At 43.6% G+C, this 22,413-nt stretch overlaps 1 protein-coding gene and 1 pseudogene across 1 annotated transcript in view; one reads left to right on the top strand and one right to left on the bottom strand.

The window, feature by feature from the left end:
- The window catches only part of Pskh1 (protein serine kinase H1), a 32,380-nt gene that overhangs the window by 9,261 nt on the left and 706 nt on the right, over positions 1-22,413 (bottom strand). Inside the window, exon 2 of the mRNA XM_027405873.2 lies at positions 8,691-9,717. Coding sequence (XP_027261674.1) covers positions 8,691-9,647 — 957 coding nt within the window. The 5' untranslated portion in view covers positions 9,648-9,717. The remainder of the gene's footprint in view (positions 1-8,690; positions 9,718-22,413) is intronic.
- LOC100752319 lies at positions 9,930-10,147 on the top strand (annotated as a pseudogene).

Here is a 22,413-nt window from a genome sequence, read left to right as displayed (position 1 = left end):
GAACCAGACAGCATTTGGACCAGAGCCCAATATGGGGTGCCATGCATATACTGGGACACAGAGAAAACAAGGCATTCTAGGCAGAAAGAGTAGCCCTGTGAGATGAGAGACTACATGGGGAAGGGAAGTATACAGAGGTATGGCCAGTAGGGGACAGGTTGATCAGGTAGGTCACCACAGCCTTCCTTCCAATAGAGAGTTAACATCTATCCTAGTTGAGGCAGAGGGACTATACAAGGCCATTAGTGAATCTGAATAAGTCAGAATGTGGGAGAGATGACAGCCTGGCAGCAATCAGAACTATAGTCTGGAAGCAACAGAGCCTAGGACAAGGAGGTACTATCCAGGTGACGTCAGACAGTGAAAAGAGGGGAGGGAAGGGACCACTCATGCATAGGGAATGCCTCTGAATGCAGCCTTTTGCTGGAGGACCTCTGAGGGTGCAAAGTGGAAATGACAGAGATGAAAGGTAGCTCTAGCCAAGGCTGCCAAGTTGAAGTGTTTGGAACAAGGCCTTTCAGTAGGAAGGGATAAATGCAGCAGTGTAAGGAATGGCAGCTGCTTCTGTCATCTCTGGGGAGTGTGTAACCAGGGCAGCAGCAACAGAAGAATGCCTCAAGGATTAGACTCTGGAGCCTGCAGCCCAAGAGGTAGCATAGGACAGGCTCTGCTTATCTTCCTTTGGAGCCTGCCTCATGCCCCATCACAGAAAGAACAGCCCTTAGCTCCCTAGAAGAGGATTCCTACCAAGGATAGGTCTCCCTCTAGCCATTGAGAATCCACTGCCCATACCTAGTGGTCCAAACAAGGCCACCTTTCAGTGACATATGTTGCTAGGTATTAAGGAAGGCCTCTCTAGGGGTGACAGCAATCTAGTTTGTCTATGTCTAACACATACATAGTGGCCAAAACTGAGGTCCTGTCCAATGTGGTCCAGATTACTTGAAATAGAAGACTAAGACACACTGGGTGGTAGTGGTGCACTCCTTTACTCCCTGCACTTGGGAGGCCGAGGCAGGAGAACCAAAAAAGGAAAAGATTCATCTTGTCATTGTCCCTGCCATCTCATGTTGTCCAAGTACTGGTCCTGAGCCAAGTCCCAGTATCCCTGACTTATATCTTCTTGTGATGGAAGTTATAGATTTGGGAAACCATCATATAAACCTGAGTGCAAGAGCTATGAGAAAATGAAGCAAGGAAGAGTAAGGTAAGGAGAGGGTCAGGGAAGAGCTAACTTTGGGAACTATCTTATGACAAGGTGATCAGAACTAAACGGTGTTAGTCTAACTCACTGCTTCTCAAGAACCCTTGGCCCCAAGTACAAGGATGGCTGGCCTATAGCCCAGAGACCCATCCCTGGGAGACCACTTCCCACCATCTCATTTTTCGCAGGCAGAAGCCAGGGTGGGTTTCTTCTCCCACCAACTCTGTCACTGGCTCAGAGGCACTTATTCTCCTGAATAAGGCTTTGTGAGCCTCTGCCCAAGCCCACCTGTTCCTGGTATAGTTACCCAGGCTCACCCATGGCTCAGAATGCCCAAGTGGAGGAGGATGGCAATTCAGGCTTCTAAATTTGAAAGACAGCAGAACTGCTGATGGCACCATCATTCTGCCATCAATCCTCCAAGAGCCTCTTCATACATCCTGCCTCTAGGAATAGAACCCTTGACAAAGGCAATGACATCAGGCCGAGGACTGTCACATTTCTTGTCAAGTGAAACACAGCAGCTCTGAGTGAGAGAACCCCAACTATACTTCAGTATGAATCTACAGATGACTCACATCCTGTGTTCACTCCTTTAAAAACAGCTCCTCCAACCTCTTGAGGTCTCCTCTAACAGGAAGTTCACCTCTTGGGATGGCTTTGTGTCTTCAGTCTTCTCTCACCCTCATACAGGCCTGCCTTGCCCCTCAGCAACATGTTCCCCATCACTTCCAAACTGCCTTTATTCCAGCACCTCTAAACAGGGTAAACTTTAGAATTCTCTTTGCCATATTAACCATCTGCATGCATTTCCTCTTCTTTCAATGTCCTGTATTTGCCCTAAGTGAAGAGCACATTCACTCCTGACATTCCATGAACTCTCTGTGCCCACAAGCAGCTCTGGCCAGCAGTCTCCTAAGCACACCACCAGCAAGGTCTTTGCTTCATCTTGCCTAATAGCAGTTGCATTTGGGACCTTTCCCAGGGCATCATTGACTACAGTGACTACTTACACTTCCCCTAGGAGAAACCAGAACACTGCTTCTAGTCATCACTTACAAATACTCCACTTCAACCAAGCAAATGTTGAGACAGGTACCTATGGTGCGCTAAGCCAGGGCTGTTGGGAGTGTATGTGCTGACACACATAGTATCCTCTAGGACCTCATAGGTCAAGCAAGTACATGTGTGTCCACACACAACATTCAAGGAAGCACTGAAACAGGCACTAGCAACATGCTGAGGCATGTGTTGCAAGGAAAGCAGACTACAGTCCCTGAAGCCAAGATGGCTTACATTCCAATCCTAGGCCTGCTTCCCTTTAGTTGTGAAACTACTGACAAGTTACTTAACCACACTAGCCCCAGTCTCTCTATGTGTAAAATGAGTGGAGACTGGAGATGCTAGATATAGCACACCCAGCTCAAATACCTTGTATCTGATAGGCTCTACACAACAACAGTGGTCAGCATTATTCCTAAAGAATAGGGTTTCTCTGTGTAGCTCTGGCTTGTCCTGGAACTCTCCTTGTAGACCAGGCTGGCCTCGAACTCACAGAGATCGCCTGCCTCTACCTCCCAAGTGCTGGGATTAAAGGCATGCACCACCACCGCTCAGTTAAGAAAGCAATCTTTGAATTGGACCTTTCATAGCTGATAAATTTCCAAGTTAACACCAAGAATCAATAGAATAGTTTGAGCAAAACCTTACTATCCTGAGTGACTGAATCAAATGTCCAAGGCCTGTGGGATGTACAGTGGGGTATAGCCTGAGCCTAGACTTTGGACTGATGTATCAAGTCAGGACTGTGGAACACCACTGCCTCAGGGCCCAATCATGTGTATGATGGCAGATGCTTCCATACTCTCTAGTCATAGATAGAGGATGGTCCAGAAGCCTCTCTAGATCTGCCCTCAACCCTGATGCTCCTCCTGCAGAGCTGGGCTTTAGCGTCATTTTCCTAACCACGTGGAGCCTACTCTCTAGAATCCCTGATCTGTCTCAAACAGGCCCAGAGCCAGTCTGAGGTTCTTCTAACAACATCCAACTAATTAGGCATTTCCTATACATAACACTTTATGCTGCATTTGTCCTGTCAGGAAGCTGGGGGTCTTCTTAGTAGCACAGGGCTACAGCTAAGACTTAACAATTATCTTAAAATTTCTCAGGGTCCCTCAAAGATTACCAGTGCCCCAGTCAGCAGGAAGAAGCCTAGAAAATTATGCCCACATTCCCAAAATAATGGTTATAGGATGCTTATTATCATTTAAGGGGGAGTGGTTACAAATTGTTATTGGTCAAGGTCAGAAAAAAGCTAAACAAAAGAGCTAAATTCAAAGATCTCTTTCTAAAGGAAAAAATGGAGATAGGATATAGAAATGATAGTATAAAATGATAGATTATTGAGACTACTTTAACCCAGAAAAACAGCTGTTAATCTCAGGATATTTTACACTGCTATAGATTTTAGTTTATTAATACAAATTTAAAGTCATTTTTTTAAAGATTTTATTTATTATGTATACAACATTCTGCTTCCATGTATATCTGCACACCAGAAGAGGGCACCAGATCTTATAATGGACTGTTGTGAGCCACCATGTGGTTGCTGGGAATTGAACGCAGGACCTCTGGAAGAGCAGCCTGTGCTCTTAACCTCTGAGTCATCTCTCCAGCCCCCCAAATTTAAAGTTATTACTATTATGCCAATGTATGTTTCTACTCTTGTTTGGAATATTGTGCTTATACAGCTCATTAAAAAAATATAATCTACAGGGCTGGAGAGATGGGGGCAGAACACTGTAATATATATATATCAGAGATTAGGCCTGGAGAGATGGCTCAGAGGTTAAGAGCATTGGCTGTTCTTCCATAGGTTCTGAGTTCAATTCCCAGCAACCACATGGTTTCACAACCATCTATAATGAGATCTGGTGCCCTCTTCTGGTGTGCAGATATACATGGAAGTAGAATGTTGTATACATAATAAATAAAATCTTAAATAAAAAAAAAAAACAGAGATTAAAGCCTGGGGGGGTGGGAGGGTTGCATGCCTTTAACCCAGCACTCGGAAGGCAGAGGCAAGCAGATCTCTGTGAGTTCCAGACCAGCCTGGTCTACAAGAGCTATTTCTAGGACAGCCTCCAAAGCCACAGAGAAACCCTGTCTCAACCCCCCCCCCAAAAAAAAACCAAAAAACAGAGATTAACAGTCATCTATAAAAGTCAAACTTGTAGTCATGTTAGATATGTTTTCAAGGTCATACAGAGATATATTTCAGATAGATAGCTAAACTTCAAACACTTCAAAGATTTACAGAATATGGCATTTAATATGTTTAATAACCTAAGTTTTTTTTTGGGGGGGTTCAAGACAGGGTTTCTCTGTGTAGCTTTGGAGCCTATCCTGGCACTCACTCTGGAGACCAGGCTGGCCTCGAACTCACAGAGATTGGCGTGGGCCACCAAGGCCTGGCTAACCTAAGATTTTTTATGACAGCAAGACACATCTGCTCCTGGCAGCACCTATTTACTTCAAAGAAGATGATGGGCATAGAAGAAACTCCATATGGAGTTTACTCTCTTTATGACAAAAGTCAGCCCCGGGCAAAGAGACTGCTCTTGTCTCAGTTGCTGAGTTACTGTCCAAACAGGACCAGCAGGACACAAGAAAGGCTACTGCCAAACTTTGCCAAGACAAGTTAGGACAGTCCTTTAAAATTTTCTGTTTATCAAAAATGTCTGTCAAATAAACTAGGCCTGTAGGCCAGAGTTGGATGCCCCAACATTTCAGAGGAACCTAGGGTGACTGTATAGATGGCCTTGTGTCCCTGTCATTAGATAACATGTCACCATCTGGGGTCTTTGATGGAGTTGAAGACTAGATAGTTAAAATTATAGTTTTCTTTAATTATGATCAAAAGGTACATTAGATGTAAAACTTTTTTAAGATTTTATTTATTTATTATGTATACAGTCTTCTTCCTGCATGCCAGCAGAGGGTATAAGATCTCATTCAAGGTGGTTGTGAGCTACCATGTGGTTGCCGGGAATTGAACTCAGGACCTCTGGAAGAGCAGTCAGTGCTCTTAACCACTGAGCCATATCTCAGCCCTAGATGTAAAACTTTAGAGATAAAATAGATATTTTTTTCTAATTTTGTCAAATACAAATAGACTAGATATTGTAACTATAATTCTTACTTGATAACTGTTTCTGTTGTATATAATTTTACTATACTAAAGTTAGAACTTTCCTTTTAATTAGACAAAAAGGGGGAAACGCTGTGTAATAATTCTTCTGTAAACTGTTTGAATATATGTTGCTGTGATTGGTTTAATAAACAAGCTGACTGACCAGTAGCTGAACAGGATACAATTAGGTGGAAAGCAAAACTGAGAATGATGGGATGAGTAAGGGCAGAGTCAGAGGACTTGCTGGCAGATACAGAGGGAGCAGGAGATGAACGGGCCATGTTAATAAAGGTGGCAAAGTGTAAGTAAGGAATATGGGTTAACTTAAAATGTAAGAGCTAGTTAGTAATAAGCCTAAGCTATTGACCAAGCATTTACAATTAATATAAGCTTCAGTGTGTTTATTTGAGAGCTGCTACAAGGCAGAAAAGCTCCACCTATAAACAAGCCTTTAGCCTCTGCTCCACTCTCTCACATAATCTCCTATTTTACTCTGGAGCTCAGTCTGTCAGGTTTCCTTTTCTGAGTCTACCTCCTGTAGGAGCCTTCTGTTGGCTGTATGAACAAACCATGCAAGGAATAAGGATACTAGACAGAGCTTGGTGTATAGGAAACACCACTGAGAGGCGACAGAATACAGGAAAGATGCCCTAGAAAGGCACCAGGACCAAGTGACTTACTCTATAGTGAGGAAATACCTTTTGCCACACCTTGCTAAGCTCTTCCCAGCAGCATCCCTTCAACAGCCAGGCAAGTTTCTCTGGTAGGCCTTACTCTATTAGCAGGCATGAGGGCAAATGTGAGTCATACAGCCCATGTTCTAGACTGTCCCCATTCAATGACTCTTTCTGCCAAGCCTGTGGGTCATGTGCCTGCCAAAAAGGATTCAGTCTGCCATCATTTCCTGTTCTAATTCTCTCTCTCCTCCAGCAACTTCCAGCTCCACAGAGATGGGGTACAGACTTTTGTGTCTATTATATTTTTTTCCAGATATACTTGTTGGTAGGCAGTGACCAGCAGGACAAAAAAAAATAACTGGTCTCCCGCACAGAGAACTAGATCTAGTAAGGAAACAGTCTCCTCCAAGAAACACCCAGACAAATCACTGCAAAGCTTTCCAGAAAGGGTAAGTAGGTAGAGCTATTTGGGGGTTTAACCAAGCTCCTGGTAGCAGAAAAGGATAACCAGGGTCTGCCAGGAATTTGACTCTGAACTGGGAACTGATGCTTTCAACTCCAACTGAGGTTACTGGAGGCAAAAACTGGGTATTGCTCAGCTCCTACACTTATACTGAGGGCCCATGACTCCAGCAGAGCAGAGCAGAGGATCTCTTTCAACCCCAGTAGAAGCAGGAGGCCTGAGTACACTCCCTACTCCACTCACTCGTTATCTCTCCATGCTCAGATAATCAATAGCTAGTTAGTGAGACTGCAAGCTCCAATTAAATAAACTGCTTGATCAACAATTACCAGAATCACTCTGTGATGTCTTGAGGTCTACTGAGAGCATGATAAATATGGTTGATAACAATATGCTATACTTTAAAAGTTGTGAGATAGTATACTTTAAGTGTTCTCAAAACAAAAATGATGAATATGTATGATATAACATGTTAATTGGTTTAATTTAGCCATGCCATTGTGAACATACTGTATTATGTATCATAATTGGGCATGACTTTATTTATGAGCTAAGTAAATGAATGGAGAAAAAAACAAAAAAAAAACAAAACAAACAAAACACAATTACCAGAATCAGAAATTGTTAGGTGTCCCTACAGATTTTTCTTTGTGCTTGAGAAACATATACTCTATCTTCCTCCCTCCTCTAGCTAAGCTCCATGCTGCCCTGTCATTTGGAGGGACCCTCAACAGCTTGGCACCATATCAAGCTCAGAATAGAAACAGCCTTTCAACTTTCAGACATTCTGAGTCAGGTGATGGGGATGAGAAAGGGCAAGGCCCAAATCCCTGGGAGGAAAGCTAGGTCACAGAAGACCTTTCCCCCAGAGCTCCTTCCCTTCTGTGCAGGTTACAAAAAGGCAGAAATGGCAGCTGACAGTGGTGATGCACACCTGTAATCCCAGAATTTGTTAGGTGGAGGCAGGAGGACTAGCAGTTCAAGGCCATCCTTGGCTACATAGAACTTCAGGTCAGTCTGAGCTACATGAGACTCTCCCTCACAAAAACAAAGCAAAGGGACATTGACATGTGCTCAGCAGGTAAAGCATGATATGAGTTTGAGTCCCAGAATCTACATAAAGGTGTAGAGAGACAACCTGCTCCAGAGTTGTCCTCTGACCTCAACACACATGCTGTGGCATGCACCTACTTACACACCCACATAATGCACACGTACACAATAATAAAGCATTAAAAAGTAAAGCACAAGCCAAAATAAAATAACAAAAAGAGGCAAAGACAACAACGGCACCCTGGCAGCCCCAGCCCTGAGGGGAACATTCTGGAGTTTTTGGGGAGGGCCCTGTCTTGGCAGAGTCCTATAGGGCTGCAAAACTCAGCTCATGTTCCTCACTAAGCATGGTACACTCTGCCACAAGCACACAGGTATTCTCCAGCTTGTAGCATGTGCGGTTTACTGCAGTCAGCCTCACCTCCTACCCAGTCAGCATCCTTCTTAATAGAAACCAGCAACACTAAAATCTGACAAGTTTTTGCAAGTATCAGAAGTATCCATGAACCTGGATACACAAACTAGATGGGTTCTTATTTGAATTTCACATTTGTTGGCATGTAAGTTACTATTTAAATATGTGAGCTAAAACTATAGTGGTGCATGCTTGTAATCCCAGCATTTAAGAAACAGAGGAGGTAGGCCGGCTGGTGGTGGCACACACCTTTAATCCCAGCACTTGGGAGGCAGACACAGGTGGATCTCTGTGTGTTTGAGGTCAGCCTGGTCTACAAAGTGAGTTCCAGGACAGGCTCCAAAGCTACACAGAGAAACCCTGTCTCAAAAAAAAAAAAAAGAAAAGAAAGGAAAAAGAAAGAAAGAAAGAAAAAAAGAAAGAAAGAAAGAAAGAAAGAAAGAGAAGCAGGAGGATTCAAAGTTGAAGGCCAGCCTTGGTTATATATTGAGTGTGAGGCTTGCATTTAGGGGAATCCAACCTAGAGCTCTTTGCTAATCTCTGTTATTTCTACATTGTTTGCCTGACTCCCATGACCATTACTCTCAAAGCAGGACCTTCTGACCAGAAGACCAGAAGTTACAGACTATACCTTCCCACTGAGGGACCTCCCTAACATCCTTGGAACAGAAGCAAGACAAACTCACCTCCCCCAAATAACTGTATTTGCCCCTGAGGATCTGCCGGTACAGCCGAGTGCGGTTGTCATCCTCAAAGGGCATGGTGCCACTGAGTAGGATGTAGGCAATGACACCCAGTGCCCACATATCCACGGAATTGGTGTAGGGTTTTCGAACCAGGACCTCAGGAGCAATGTATTCAGGTGTGCCACAGGTGGTCTTCATCAGGCAATCATCACCTTTCTTTCGGGCACTGGCCAAACCAAAGTCAGTGATGATGATTTTGGAGTCAGTGCCTGGGTGGTAGTAGAGGAGATTCTCAGGCTTGAGGTCTCGGTGTGTGATGCCCAGGGCATGCAGATACCGGACACCATCCAGTACCATTTGCAGCACTCTTGTGGCATCCCGCTCAGTGAAAGAACCTTTGGCAATAATCCGGTCAAAGAGCTCACCACCAGTGGCCAGCTCCATCACCATATACACACGCTCCTGTGTCTCAAACACTTCTACCAGCTGAATGATGTTGGCATGGCGCACCCGGCGCAGCACTCGGAGCTCAGACTCACACACTTCCCGCCCTTCTCGGTACTTGGTCTCAATCATCTTGATAGCATATGGCTGTCGGGTTGCCCGATGCTCCACTCGTACCACTCGGCTAAAGCTGCCTCGGCCAATCAGGGCCTTGATATCATACTTAGCTGTCACACGTGGGTCAAATTTGGCCCTGTATTTGGCCACCCTGGCCCTGCGTGGTGGTTCTGAAGGAGGCTCTGTGTGGCCAGTAGTGGGAACACCAGGGTAGGGAGGTGCATATTGACTAGTAGCTGGAAACCCAGCTTTGAGAGGGCCGACACTGTCCACCTCTGTGATGAAGTGTTTGTATACATCATTCTTAGCGCCGCTAAAGGGCTCCACTTTCTTGACCAGATCCAGCTGGACATCCTTGGGTGGCTCAGGAAGGACCTTGCTTGTCCCACAGCCCATCACGGACACGGGGGCATCCTCTCCAGCGAGGCTGGCAGGACCTGCTCTGTAGGCAGTGCCCCGTCTACACCTATGCAAACAGAGAGGGTAAGTCAGTATAGCCAGGGATATCCTTGAAGGACAATAGTCATTCTCCCTCTTCCTTCTCCTTGATAAATGCAGTCTAATTAAGAATGAGGTCACATATGGTGTTGTATATCCATAATTCTAGACTCTAGAGGCAGACATAGGAAAATTATTCAAGTTTAAGGCCAGTCTGGTCTACAAAGCAACTTCTGGGCCATGTTGAGCCAGAGTATCTGGAGGTTCACCACCTCCGTGGTCCGTCGCAGCCACTATGAGGAGGGCCTGTGGAAGAATTTGCTGTTTTCAGTGGAAAACAAGTGGCAGTTATTGGCTATGATGACTGTGTACTTTGGATCTGGATTTTTGCTCCCTTCTTTATAGTAAGGCACCAACTACTCAAAAAATGAGGATATTTAATTCATTCCTCTAACAGAATGAAGATTAAGAGATGTGATCTGAAAATTGGATTAAACTCTTGAACTCTAATTACTAAATAAAATTGTAAATAAACTAAAAACAAAACCAAAAACAAACAAAAAAAGAAACAAGGGATGGAAAGATGGTTCAGGAGTTTAAGAACACTGGCTGCTTTTCCAGAGGGCATAAGTTCAATTCTGGGCACTAATATGGCTGCTCACATTTGTTTGTAACACCAATTCCAGATCTGATGTCCTCCTCTAGTTTCTAATGGCACCAGGCACATACATGGTACACAGACATACATATAGGCAAAACACCTGCACACATAAAAAATTTAAATAAAATGAAAATAAAAACAAAGACATCACACTTGGGAGGCAGAGGCAGGTGGATCTCTGTGAGTTCGAAGCCAGCCTAGGCTACAGAGCAAATTCTAGGACAGGCTCCAAAGCAATACAGAGAAACCCTGTCTAGAAAAACCAAAAAAAAAAAAAAAAAAAAAAAAAAAAGACATCAGACAGACTACAGAAACCAAGCATAGTAGCAACTCACACCTGTTATTTCACATTTTAGGAGATTGAGACAAGAGGGTTATCTTAAGTTCAAGACCAGGCTAGTCTACATAGTGAGTGACTTCTGAGACAGAGACCCTGTCGCAAAAACAAAATAAGAACAATTCAGATCTCAACCTCAGTGGAGAGTCTAGGAAAAAGACTAGGTCTGATCTCTATGGCCTTGAGATCATTACATTTCCCTGGCCTTACATTTCCCTGGATTTCAGTCTCATACTATTTTTCAAGCCCAACTGGGGGCAAAAAAAACATTCACCAGGCACAGCTGTTGGGTCCTTTGTTTCCTCTTTAGTCTCCCTGGCCGTTCCAGCTGAAGTCTTCTATTTCCTAAATGTTAAAATCACTCCTCATTATTCTGACTCATCTTTTCTGAAACAGGATGTAGAGTGTTGGAGATCTCTTTCAGCATCGTCATCCATAAGAACTCAGAAGCTGTTTCTCCAAGGTCTCCATGGAGAGCTTCCCAACTGTTATCTTCCTACAGAGGTGGACCCCTTACAACAGCAAAACTACCTTGAGTCTCTGTCCTTACTTCGCTCTTTCCTACGTGGTTTCTACAGCCTTCCTCGGGTACAATTTTCTCTTTGGCGGTTGAATATCCCATTCCATAGTCTCATATTTACCCAGTTTACCACATGGCTAAAATCTATCCCAGTCAACTTGAGACCAGAAATCTTAGCACAATGTCTCTAGGTAGCTCTTAAATAAATTTCTGCTTCAAGAGACAGCAGGGACCTCGAGCTCAGATAGAACAGGCATGAGGGACCTCAAGCTCAGATAGAACAGGCATGATGCTGGCTGTACATCAGAGTACCTTGCTCACCCCACACCACCTTTTTGAGACAGGGCCTGTGTACCCTGGCTAAGCTGGAACTCACTATGTAGACCAGGCTGGCACCAAACTCACAGAAATCTGATTGCCCCTGCCTTCTGAGTGGCCCTATACAGGTGGAAGTGCGGAGGTTACTTTCTGATGCTTGGCAGACTTCATTACCCTTTTACCTACACTGACCCTTTAAGGGTCTATGGATGGAAAACAGCTGGGAATTTCCTATTAATTATGATATATAGACTTTGTAGTAAAATGGCCAAAGGAAACATTCATCAAACACCTATTAGATACAGGCAGGAATAAAGGATGGATGCATGTTCCAATATGTCTATTTTTAGATTTTTGTTTTTAATTATGGGGGAGGGATGTGCACTTGAGTGCAGGTGCCAGAAGAGGGTGTCAGATGCCTTGGTGCTAGAATTACAGGTGACTGTGAACCTGGGAACTCAACTTAAATTCTTTGCAAATGTAGTATATGTTCTTAGCAAAGTCCTCTCTCAGGTCCTTATTGTTTCCTTTTAATACACAAAAATGTAAGACATGATAAATAAATATTAAGTTTAAATAAAAGAGAAAAGCATAGAAATATATTTGTTATAGAATTTGATTAACACTAGGTTGAGAAAGGGTCTTTCTATGTGACTCAGGCTAACTTGGATCTCTTTTTTCCCCTTTTTTGAAGTAAGGGTTTTATGTGACCCAAGCTGGCCTTGAACTCAGAATATGGCCCAAAGCTGGGATTACATACATCTTCCTCCATGCCCAGTAAAATAGTGGATTTCAATAGCACACAGTGTTAAGCTTGAGAAATAATAGTTGACACATGCAAAGTGACACATGGTGTTAGTCAAGAATTGGTCAAGTAGGGCTGGAGAGATGGCTCAGAGGTTAAGAGCACTGTCTGCTCTTCCAAAGGACCTGAGTTCAATTTCCAGCAACTACATGGTGACTCACAACCATCTATAATGAGATCTGGTGCCCTCTTCTGGCATCCAAGCAGAACAGTATGCATGATAAATAAATAAATCTTAAAAAAAAAAAGAGAGAGAGAGAGAGAGAGAGAGAATTGGTCAAGTAATGGGGCATGTTGGTCACCAACTAGTTTAGCTGAATTGTTCTACTCCAGGTCTGGTGAGAAAGTTCAGTGGCTAAACAGTGGCTGAAGAAGCTTGTCACGAAGCTTAATAGATAACCTGAGTTTGATTCTTGGAACGAACAGGATGGAAGAAAAAAAAAAAAACTGACTTCAAAAGTTGTCTGCTGCTGGACATAATGGTACATGCCATTGTCCTAGTACTGGGGGGGGGGGCGTAAATCTCTTGGGTTAGAGACCAGCCTGGTCTATATAGTGAGTTCCAGGAATATCAGAGCTACAGTGAGACCCTGTCCTGGGGCAGGGGTAGGAGGGGTGTGGGGGAGGTATGTGGGGGGGTTGTCCCCTAACGTCTACACTCTTGCCTTCACAGAGAAAACCTGACCTCTACATACACACACACACACACACACACACACACACAGGTGTACCTGCATGTGCACACAAACACTCAGAGACAGAAAAAAAAAAGTAAAAACAAGCCAGGTGGTGGCTTCAATCCCAGCACTCGGAGACAGAGGCAGGCAGATCTCTGTGAGTTCAAGGCCAGCCTGGTCTACAGAGTGAGTTCCAGGACACCTAGGGATGTTACACAAAAACAAGTTTTCACTTTAAACAAAGCCTGCACAAAGATCTAAAGTCAGCAGTAAAGCAGTTTATTTATTCCAATTAGAAACACTTCAAAGGCAGGCTGCTATCAGTGCTCTACCACCCCAAATACGGATTGAGATTGGAAAAGGTGCCAGCTCTGACAGCTAGGGGACATAGGTAATACCCCCAGATGATCACAGCAGCTTCACACTCCAAGCACATATGTTAACTTCTCTTCCCAAAGTGATAAAGTGAAAATGAAGACATAGAGAAAATGGCAGTGACTGACAAAAACTTGGGAAGAACCTATTCCTTGAGCTTTCTTATGTATGTACCCAACTTAGCCAGCATGGGTACTGGAATAGACAGGATGAGTGAGAAAGCAGCCTCAAGAAAGAGACTCCCCTGGGGTTATGTCACACCAAGTTGCAAAGTTAATACAGAAATTACCTGGGTCTCCAGGGTCTTCTCTATACCTTCATATTCTAGACTGATACAAATCACTCCTCTGGGAAAGCCCAAGCATGCTGGGCAGTGGCAGAGGGAGTGAGCACTTGTTACCACTGTCTTCCCTGACACTACGGAAATGACCAGCCAAGAGAGGTAGGGAGACTCAAATAGCAGTGGCCAAGCATGGACTCCTGTCTTCTGGTTCTCCATCCAAGAATCTTTTCATTACACAGTAAAGATTTTAGAAGTATCTGGGCCTGGCAGAACGTGACCTCACAAGGTCAGAGCCTGAGCTGCTTCCTCACTTCACTAACATGGTGAGTCAACACACCTCTGCTGAGCCCTTTTCTGTCATGCCACTCACAGCTTTATTCTATTTTTCTTCTTTTTTAGACAGTCTTGCTATTTAACACTAATTGACCTTGAACTCACTATGTAACCTGGGCTGGTTTTAATTTGCAGTAATCCTCCTGCCTAAACTCCTAAATTCTGGAATTACAGGCATGTGCCACTCAACCCAGCTCCAGAGCTCTACCCTAGACTGCCTTTCATTACACTACAGTCAGCTCGTGCATGAAGGCCTTTTTCTCAGCTTCCCAGGACACCTTCAGTACCTGGCAAAGTGCTGAGTTCAGACAGCATTCACTGAGCAAAACGGGGTCCACTTGGATTCCTATATGCTATGAGGAACAATGAAATATTCTGAGGTATTTTCAAGAAGCAGAAAGAAACCACAGTAGTGGCTCAACATCCTCCACAACAATGACAGCCTATTTGGGCTTTAGAGGTTATCTGAACCCCAAAGTAGTTTGCCCATAAGCTTCCAGACCTAATTCTATGGGGAAGGCCAGGAGTAAAGAGCTAGCTAAAGAGGTCAGTTTGTGAATGTCTCCCAGTGGTGAAAAAAAAATTGCCCCTCTCCAATACCACCCATCAACAACTTTTTCCCACATTAAAGCAAGATAATATTTAACCTATAAAGATCCTAAACCAAGCAGGGTGGTAATGTGTGACTTTTAATTCCAGCACTCGGGAGACAGAGGCAGGTGGTCTCTGAGTTTAAAGCCAGCCTGGTCTACAGAGTGAGTTTCAGGACAGCCAGGGCTACACAGAGAAACCCTGTATCAGGGGAAAAAAAAAAAGACAGAAATCTCTCACTAATCAGTAATTGTTAAAGTGTACTTGTCATCATCTTATCATCATAAGACAACATACATCAGAACCAAAATCTTGCCATTTTAGACAAAAACTTCTGAACAGGAGCAGCTGCAGACTTGAGGGAACTCTGCTTTCGACAGCAGGGAGACTGACACAGCAATTCCCCTACTTCCTTCCTTCCTTCCTCCCTCCCTCCCTCTCTCCCTCTCTCTTTCTTTTTATCTTTCTCCCAAGATAGAGTTCTCTATGTAACAGCCCTAGCTGTCCTGGAACTTGCTTTGTTGACTAGGCTGGCCCTGAACTCACAGGGACTCACCTGCCTCTGCCTCCTGAGTGCTAGAATTAAAGGCGTGTGCCACCACTGCCCAGCAGCAATCCCGTTTCTGAAAACAATACAAATCCACTTTCATAAAGTTACAGATACGTGTTGTGGAATATTACTTTGATTATGAAAAGATGTGTGACATTTGTTTATGTTGCAGAGTATTACTTTAACTATGTAAAGATGTGTTATTTTTATTTTTGCTGCACTCTTTTAACTAGGTAAAGATATGTTGCTGTTTCACCTTGCCTGCCTAAGGTACCTCATTGGTCTAATAAAAGGCTAGGCATAGGAGGGATAGGGAGGGCTGGCAGGCAGAGAGAATAAGTAGAAGGAATCTAAACTGAAGAGAGAAGGAGGAAGAAAGAGAGCAAGATGCCTGGGGTCAGCCATCCAGGCAGCCTGCGGACACAGAAGAAGCAGGCAAATAGGACACACAGAAGGAAAGAAAGGTAAAAAGCCCTAAGGTAAAACGTAGATAACAAACAGTTTAAATTAGGTTATAAGAACTATCTAGAATCCAGCATAAGTTAAGGCTGAGCATTCATAACTAGTAAGAAGTCTCTGTGTCATAATTTGGGGGCTGGCAGTCCAAGAAAGCCTGTAACTGATGTGTATGAGAAAATTCACAGTAGCATTCTTTAACAGGATGAAAAACTGGGGGCTGTAATATTGCTAGAGCCAGAGTTGGTGCCTAGCATGTGAAAGGCTCTGGGTTCAAACCCAGCACAGCAAAAGTAATTTTTTTTTAAGTTGAAAAACAGGTTTGGGGGATGGCTCAGTTGGTAAACTATCTGTCCTAAACACATGAGAATCTGAGTTTGAAAGCCCAGCACACATGTAACAAGCTGGGCACTGTGGCACAGAAATGTAATCCCAACACTCTGAGGAGAGGGGTAGGCAGGAGGGTTCTTGGAGGTTATTGACCTGCAATTCTTAGCCACATGGTGGCTCACTCTGGTTCTAGGAGACTATATGCTTTCTTCTAACTTCTACAGATATACATGAAGGCAAAACACTCATGTACATAAAATAAATCTAGTATTTTTTTTAATAAGAAAGAGAGTAGCTGGGTGGTGGTGGAGCACTCCTTTAATCCTAGCACTTGGGAGGCAAAGGCAGGTGGATCTCTGTGAGTTCGAGACCAGTCTGGTCTACAAGAGCTAGTTCCAGGACAGCCTCCAAAGCCACAGAGAAACCCTGTCTTGAAAAACCAAAAAAAGAAAAAGAAAAACAAAAGTTAAAATAGCCTACATATTCAGCAATGAGAATATTAATAATGAGACCCTATCTCAAAACTGAAACAACAAAAACAACAGAAAGAGGGCAGGACAAAAAATCAAAATAATTCATACAATGGAATTCTCTGCAATAGCTCAATAGAAAGGTACATTAAGGGGGCTGGAGAGATGGCTCAGAGGATAAGAGTACCGGCTGCTCTTCCAGAGGTCCTGAGTTCAATTCCCAGCAACCACATGGTGGCTCACAACCATCTGTAATGAGATCTGGTGCTCTCTTCTGGTGTGCAGATATACAAGGAAGCAGAATGTTGTATACATAATCAATAAATAAAATCTTAAAAAAAAAAAGAAAGGTAAATTAAAACTGCAGGTGGCCAGGCAGTGGCCACCTTTAAACTCAGCACTCGGTAGGCAGAGGCAGGCAGATCTCTGAGTTTGAGGCCAGCCTGGTCTACAGTGAGTTCCAGGACAGCCTCTCAAAAGAAAAGAACTGTAGGTATAGTTCAGCAGTATAGAACTTGCCTAATTTGTGCCAGTCCTCAGCACCACAGAAAGGAGATGTAAATAAATATTGATACTATATAGCAGGATCCATACCAGTAATTTCCTGTAGAATAAACCTGAATATGTAAAATCATGCACAATGAGAGATTTTATTCATTTATTCTTTTTACTTATTTTTTGGGGGGTTTTTTTTGGGGGGAAGGGGTCTCAGCCCATACTGGCCTTGAACTTGCTATATAGGCAAAGATGACTTTGAGCTCCTGGTCCTCCTGCATTTACTCCAAAGTTCTGAGGTCACAGGCCTGCACGTCTACGCCCAATCTTATGTGGTGCCAGGGACTGAACCCAGGGCTTCCTTCATGCTAGACAAACACTCCACCTACCAACTGAACTGCACCTCCAGTCCTTCTCCCTTTTAGATACATTTTTTTGTTATTATAGAGGTTAAATCCAAAGAACTCACATATGCAAGGCAGGTGCACACAATAAGTTGTATCCTGGCCCCATTTTGTTGGTAGTGTTTTTTATTTTAAAATAATTTTTAAACTTTATTTTAAACATAAATTTATTTTATGTAAATGGTGGTGGCACATGTCTTTAACCCCAGCACTCAGGAAGCAGAGGCTGGTGGCTCTTTGAGTTTGAGACCAGCCTGGTCTACAGAGTGAGTTCCAGGACAGCCAAAGCTACACAGAGAAACCCTGTCTTGGAAAAACAAAAAATATAAAATTAAATTTATTTCTTTTTATGTGTATAGATGTTTTGCCTGTATGTATATCTGTGCACCACATGCTTACCTGGTGTCCATACAAACCAGAAGAGAGCATCAGGCTCCCTGGGGTTGGAGTTATAAACAGTTGTGAGCTGCCATGTAGTTGCTAGGACTTAAACGTGGATCCTCAGCCTGACAGTGGTGACGTACACCTTTGATCCCAGTGCTCAGGAGGCAGAGGCAGCCTGGTCTACTGAGCGAGTTCCAGGACAGGCTCCAAAGCTACAGAGAAACCCTGTCTTGGGGGGGAGGGGGAAGTCGGTCCTCAGGAAGAGCAACCTTAACTATTTTTTTTTTTTTTTCGAGACAGGGTTTCTCTGTGTAGCTTTGGAGCCTATCCTGGCACTCCCTCTGGAGACCAGGCTGGCCTTGAACTCACAGAGATCCGCCTGCTTCTGCCTCCCAAGTGCTGGGATTAAAGGCATGTGGCACCAACGCCCGGCTTTTGGTTTTTTCAAGACAGGGTTTTTCTGTGTAATACCTCTGGCTTTTCTGGAGCTAGCTTTGTAGACAAGACATGCCTCAAACTCTCAGAGCTCTGCCTGCCTGTCTCCAGAGTACTGGGATTAAAGGCATGTGCTGCCACAATTGTTACTATTTTTATTATTTACTCATTTATTTGGGATGGCAGTCTATATTGCCCTTGCTGGTCTTAAACTCCTAAGCTCAAGTAATACCTCTGCCTCAGCCCCATGAGTAGCTGGCACCATAGTCATACACCACCATGCCCAGCTATGGCTTCTTGTTAGGAAATCGGGACCCCACTTTTCAAGGACTACAGCTGAACACACTATACTCCATGGTAATAACTGGTAGACATCAAGCCCATCTTGTTGAGAGTAAGACTTCCAATGTTTCCCTTGTTTTCCTCACTTTGTCATGATCCCCAAATCTAAGACATCCCACCATCAGAAACACAGATCTAGTAATTTACCAAGTTCTCTTTTCCAACCCACGAATGTTTACTGGCCTCCTGCTTTGGGCTAGAAACTTTATTAGGATGGTGATAAAAAGAAGGCATAGTCTTTGATCTCAAGGAATTTATAGCCTGGACAATGCCTTTAACACTTACCAGGCTGGTGTCAAACTCAGAGATTTGCCTGCCTCTGCCTCTCAAATGCTGGGATTAAAAGTGTGTGTCACTAATCCCAGCTGACTATCATTCTTTTTTTTGGGGGGGGGGGAGACAGAGTTTCTCTGTATGTAACAGCTCTGGCTGTCCTGGAACTGGATCTGTAGCCCACGCTGGCCTCAAACTCATAGAGAGTCACCTGCCTCTGCCTTCCGAGTGCTGAGATTAAAGGCATGCACCACCAACGCCCTGCTGCCAACCTCATTCTTATGATGCCCTGAAAGACGACTTCAAACTTGTAAAAAGTCTTCTCAGATAATTTTCTTACAGCAAATGAAAACATCACCTTTCCATTACCTTAACATCTAATACCCTGAAAATGCAAGATTGTATCAAAATTTAGTTCAGTGATGACCTAGCCAATATAATATGAAAGTTTCTGGAAAGGGTGTGTTTGGATAAGCCTCTTTCGAGTTCTCAATAATCAGGATTGCTTACCTCTTTCTAAGGCTTTACTTCTCAGATTTTCTCTATATGCCAAGAAACCACAAAACACAAGGCAGCTTTCTACACACAGCTCAACATGAAGAACAACTTTAAAGATGACACTTTCTGGGCCTGGTGGGAAAGGCTACTCAGGAAGCTGAGGCTGGAAAATTCCAAGATCTGTCTTAGCTACAGAGTGAGTTCAAGACCAGCTTCAGCAACTTAGTAAAACCCTATCTCAAAAGTGAAAAAGAGGGTTGGGGTTATAACTCACTGCTAGAGGTCTTGACTAGGTCCAACACTTAGTAGTAAGAAAAAACAAAACAAAAACATCAACTACAGTGGGGCTGGCAAGAGTGCAGTGGGCGAAGGCACCTGATGCCAAAACTGACAACCTAAATTCCATCCTAGAACCAACACGTAGAGAGAGCCAACTCACCTACACACACTCTCTCTCTTTCTCACTAAAAAAAAAAGAGAAACACAGAAAGGTGAATTTTTCTGGAACTAGGGGTTGTAGCTCAGTAGTTTAGTAGTAGAGTATATAACTGGCATATATTTGATTAGTATGCACAGGGCCCTGAGTTTGATACTGTTAGCATTTAGGTATTTGTACTGTGCTGCCTTTGGAGTTCTGACAAAATATGCCCTCAGCTGCTGCCACTAAGGGCACCACCTGTGCCTACTCAATATGTTCCCCTTTTTTTTTTTTAAAGGGCCCTGCCCACCTCCCATCCTCCTCTTTCTCTCCCTCTGTCTGTCTGTTCCTTCCTGCCTCTTTCCTATCCCCAGAGACTGGTCTCCCTCCTCCCCTTCCCCGTTTTATGATCCTTTTCCCTTAATAAAAAACCCTCCGCTTGAACTCTGTTGCATGGTGTCTTTCTCTCTCAAGCCACTTTTAAAAATTACAACAGACACCCAACACTGGAGGAAAACAAAAGATGAAAGACACTATGAACATTAGTAAACTGGCTTCCATTCAGAAAATTTCAAGTGTACTAAGCATTTCATATATACTATCTCACCCATCTGCAATCTAATGAGCTCTAATGAAGTAAATATGACTCTCCTACTTGGTATCTGGGCAAACAGAACTCAAAGACTCTCAGGATCCTAAAAAAGCCAGTAATTGGCCCTGCAAAGGTGACACATTCCTTTAATCCAAGCATTTAGGAGGCAGAGGCAGGTGGATTTCTGTGAGTTCCAGGTCAGCCTGGTCTACAGAGTGAGTTCCAGGACAGCCAGGGCTACACAAAGAAACCCTGAAGGGGGCAGTAATCTAATTTAGGTCTTTCCAAGGTATGAGCAATGAATCCATAGCAATAGTCTACAAGGCCAGTAGCTTCCTGAAGCAATAACACAAAATCTTCATCCAAAAAGTACAGTAATGTCATTAGCTTTGCCTCTTCTTTTTTGTTTTTCGAGACAGGATTTCTCTGTGTAGCTTTGGAGCCTATCCTGGCACTCGCTCTGGAGACCAGGCTGGTCTCGAACTCACAGAAATCTGCCTGCCTCTGCCTCCCGAGTGCTGGGATTAAAGGCGTGTGCCACCAACACCCGGCTTCATTTGCTTTTCATGACAGGGTCTTACTCTGTAGCTCAAGATGGTCTGGGGAACTCATTATATAAGCAAGACTGACCTCAAACTCACAGCAATCCTCCTGCCTCAGCCTCCAGAGTGCTGGGATTATAGATGTGTACCATCATACCCTGCTTTTGTTGATTTTTAAAATACAGATTTCTGAAATGGGAATACAGTTCCGTTGGTACAATGTAAAACACCCTGGGATCAATCCCCATACAAGGCTAAGAAGATTTAAAAACAACTTTTAGTTTGTGGACTGGAGGATGGCTCAACAGTTAAGAGCACTGGATACTCTTCCAGAGGTCCTGAGTTCAGTTCCCAGCACCCACAAGGTGGCTCACAACCATCTATAATGAGATCTGGTGCCCTCTTCTGGTGTGCAGACATACATGCAGGTAGAATACTGTATACATAATGAATAAATAAATTTTTAAAAAATACAAGTTTCTATCTCATATCTTGTTTTGTGAGACAGGGTCTCTCTGGCTGACTTGGCACTCAATATACAGTCTAGTATAGCTTCATACCCTCTTCCTTCAGTTTCCCAAATTAGAGCTACAGCATTTGAGCTACCACACAACTTCTGATATCAGACTGTAAGCTGACCATGTAGCTTACCATCATTTAAGTTACAAGAGTACAGGCCCTGAGTTCAATCTCCATCATCAACAACAAAGACTAGAGTGAAAACTTTTCCCTGGACAGAGCCTCTCGAACTCTTATCAGATTGTCTTCCTCAACTTTTGGACATCCTCCTGCTTCTGTCTGTGGAGTGCAGTGATTATGGGTATGACCACCATACCAGAGCACTGGATATTTTGTTTTTGAGACAGGTCTCACGGTCCTAAACATACTGCATAGCCTAGGCTGGCCTTTACTGATCATCCTAGCTCCATCTCATTAATGTCAGGATTAGAAGTGTATTTACCTTTTTTTTTTTTTTTTTTTTTTTTTTTTGAGACAGGGTTTCTCTGTGTAACAGCCCTGGATGCCCTGGAATTCACTCTGTAGACCATTCTGGCCTCAAAATCACAGGGATCTGCCTGCCTCTGACTCCCGAGTGCTGGAACTAAAGATGTGCACCACCACCGCCTGCACCGCCACTGCCTGCCTGTATCTCATCATTTCTACTAAAACTGTTGAATTTGTATCTTGAAAAACTACTCCAAGAGAATTTTCCATCATTAAGGTTGAAGAGGATGCAACACCTATCACACACATAGGTGTTTGCTGTGACTATCTCAGATGCTGGCTATCACAGATGCTCTATATTATGGCTTTATCTGTATGCATTCAAAAGTCAGTGTTGCAACAGCTTTAACCAAACACTACTGCTCTGTGAAACAAGGGAGAGTTTTCCAAGGAAAAGACATCGCTGATAGATTTTAAAGGACACATGTAAGTTTCCTATACTGGCGGGTGAGGGTGGAATGAAAGAAGTTTCACAAACCGAGAAAGCAGCTTATCTAAACCTCAAGGGTATGAAACCACGGAGCTAACAGGAGGCTCACATGCCTCAACAATACACTACATAAACGCAGTACAGTTCCCAAAAGTTGACTGTAGGGCTAGGCCTCATCAAATTATGAAGAGCTCTAAATG

This window comes from Cricetulus griseus, chromosome 3 (assembly GCF_003668045.3).
Source record: "Cricetulus griseus strain 17A/GY chromosome 3, alternate assembly CriGri-PICRH-1.0, whole genome shotgun sequence".
NCBI lineage: Eukaryota > Metazoa > Chordata > Mammalia > Rodentia > Cricetidae > Cricetulus > Cricetulus griseus.
This window is presented reverse-complemented; position numbering and strand designations above follow the sequence as displayed.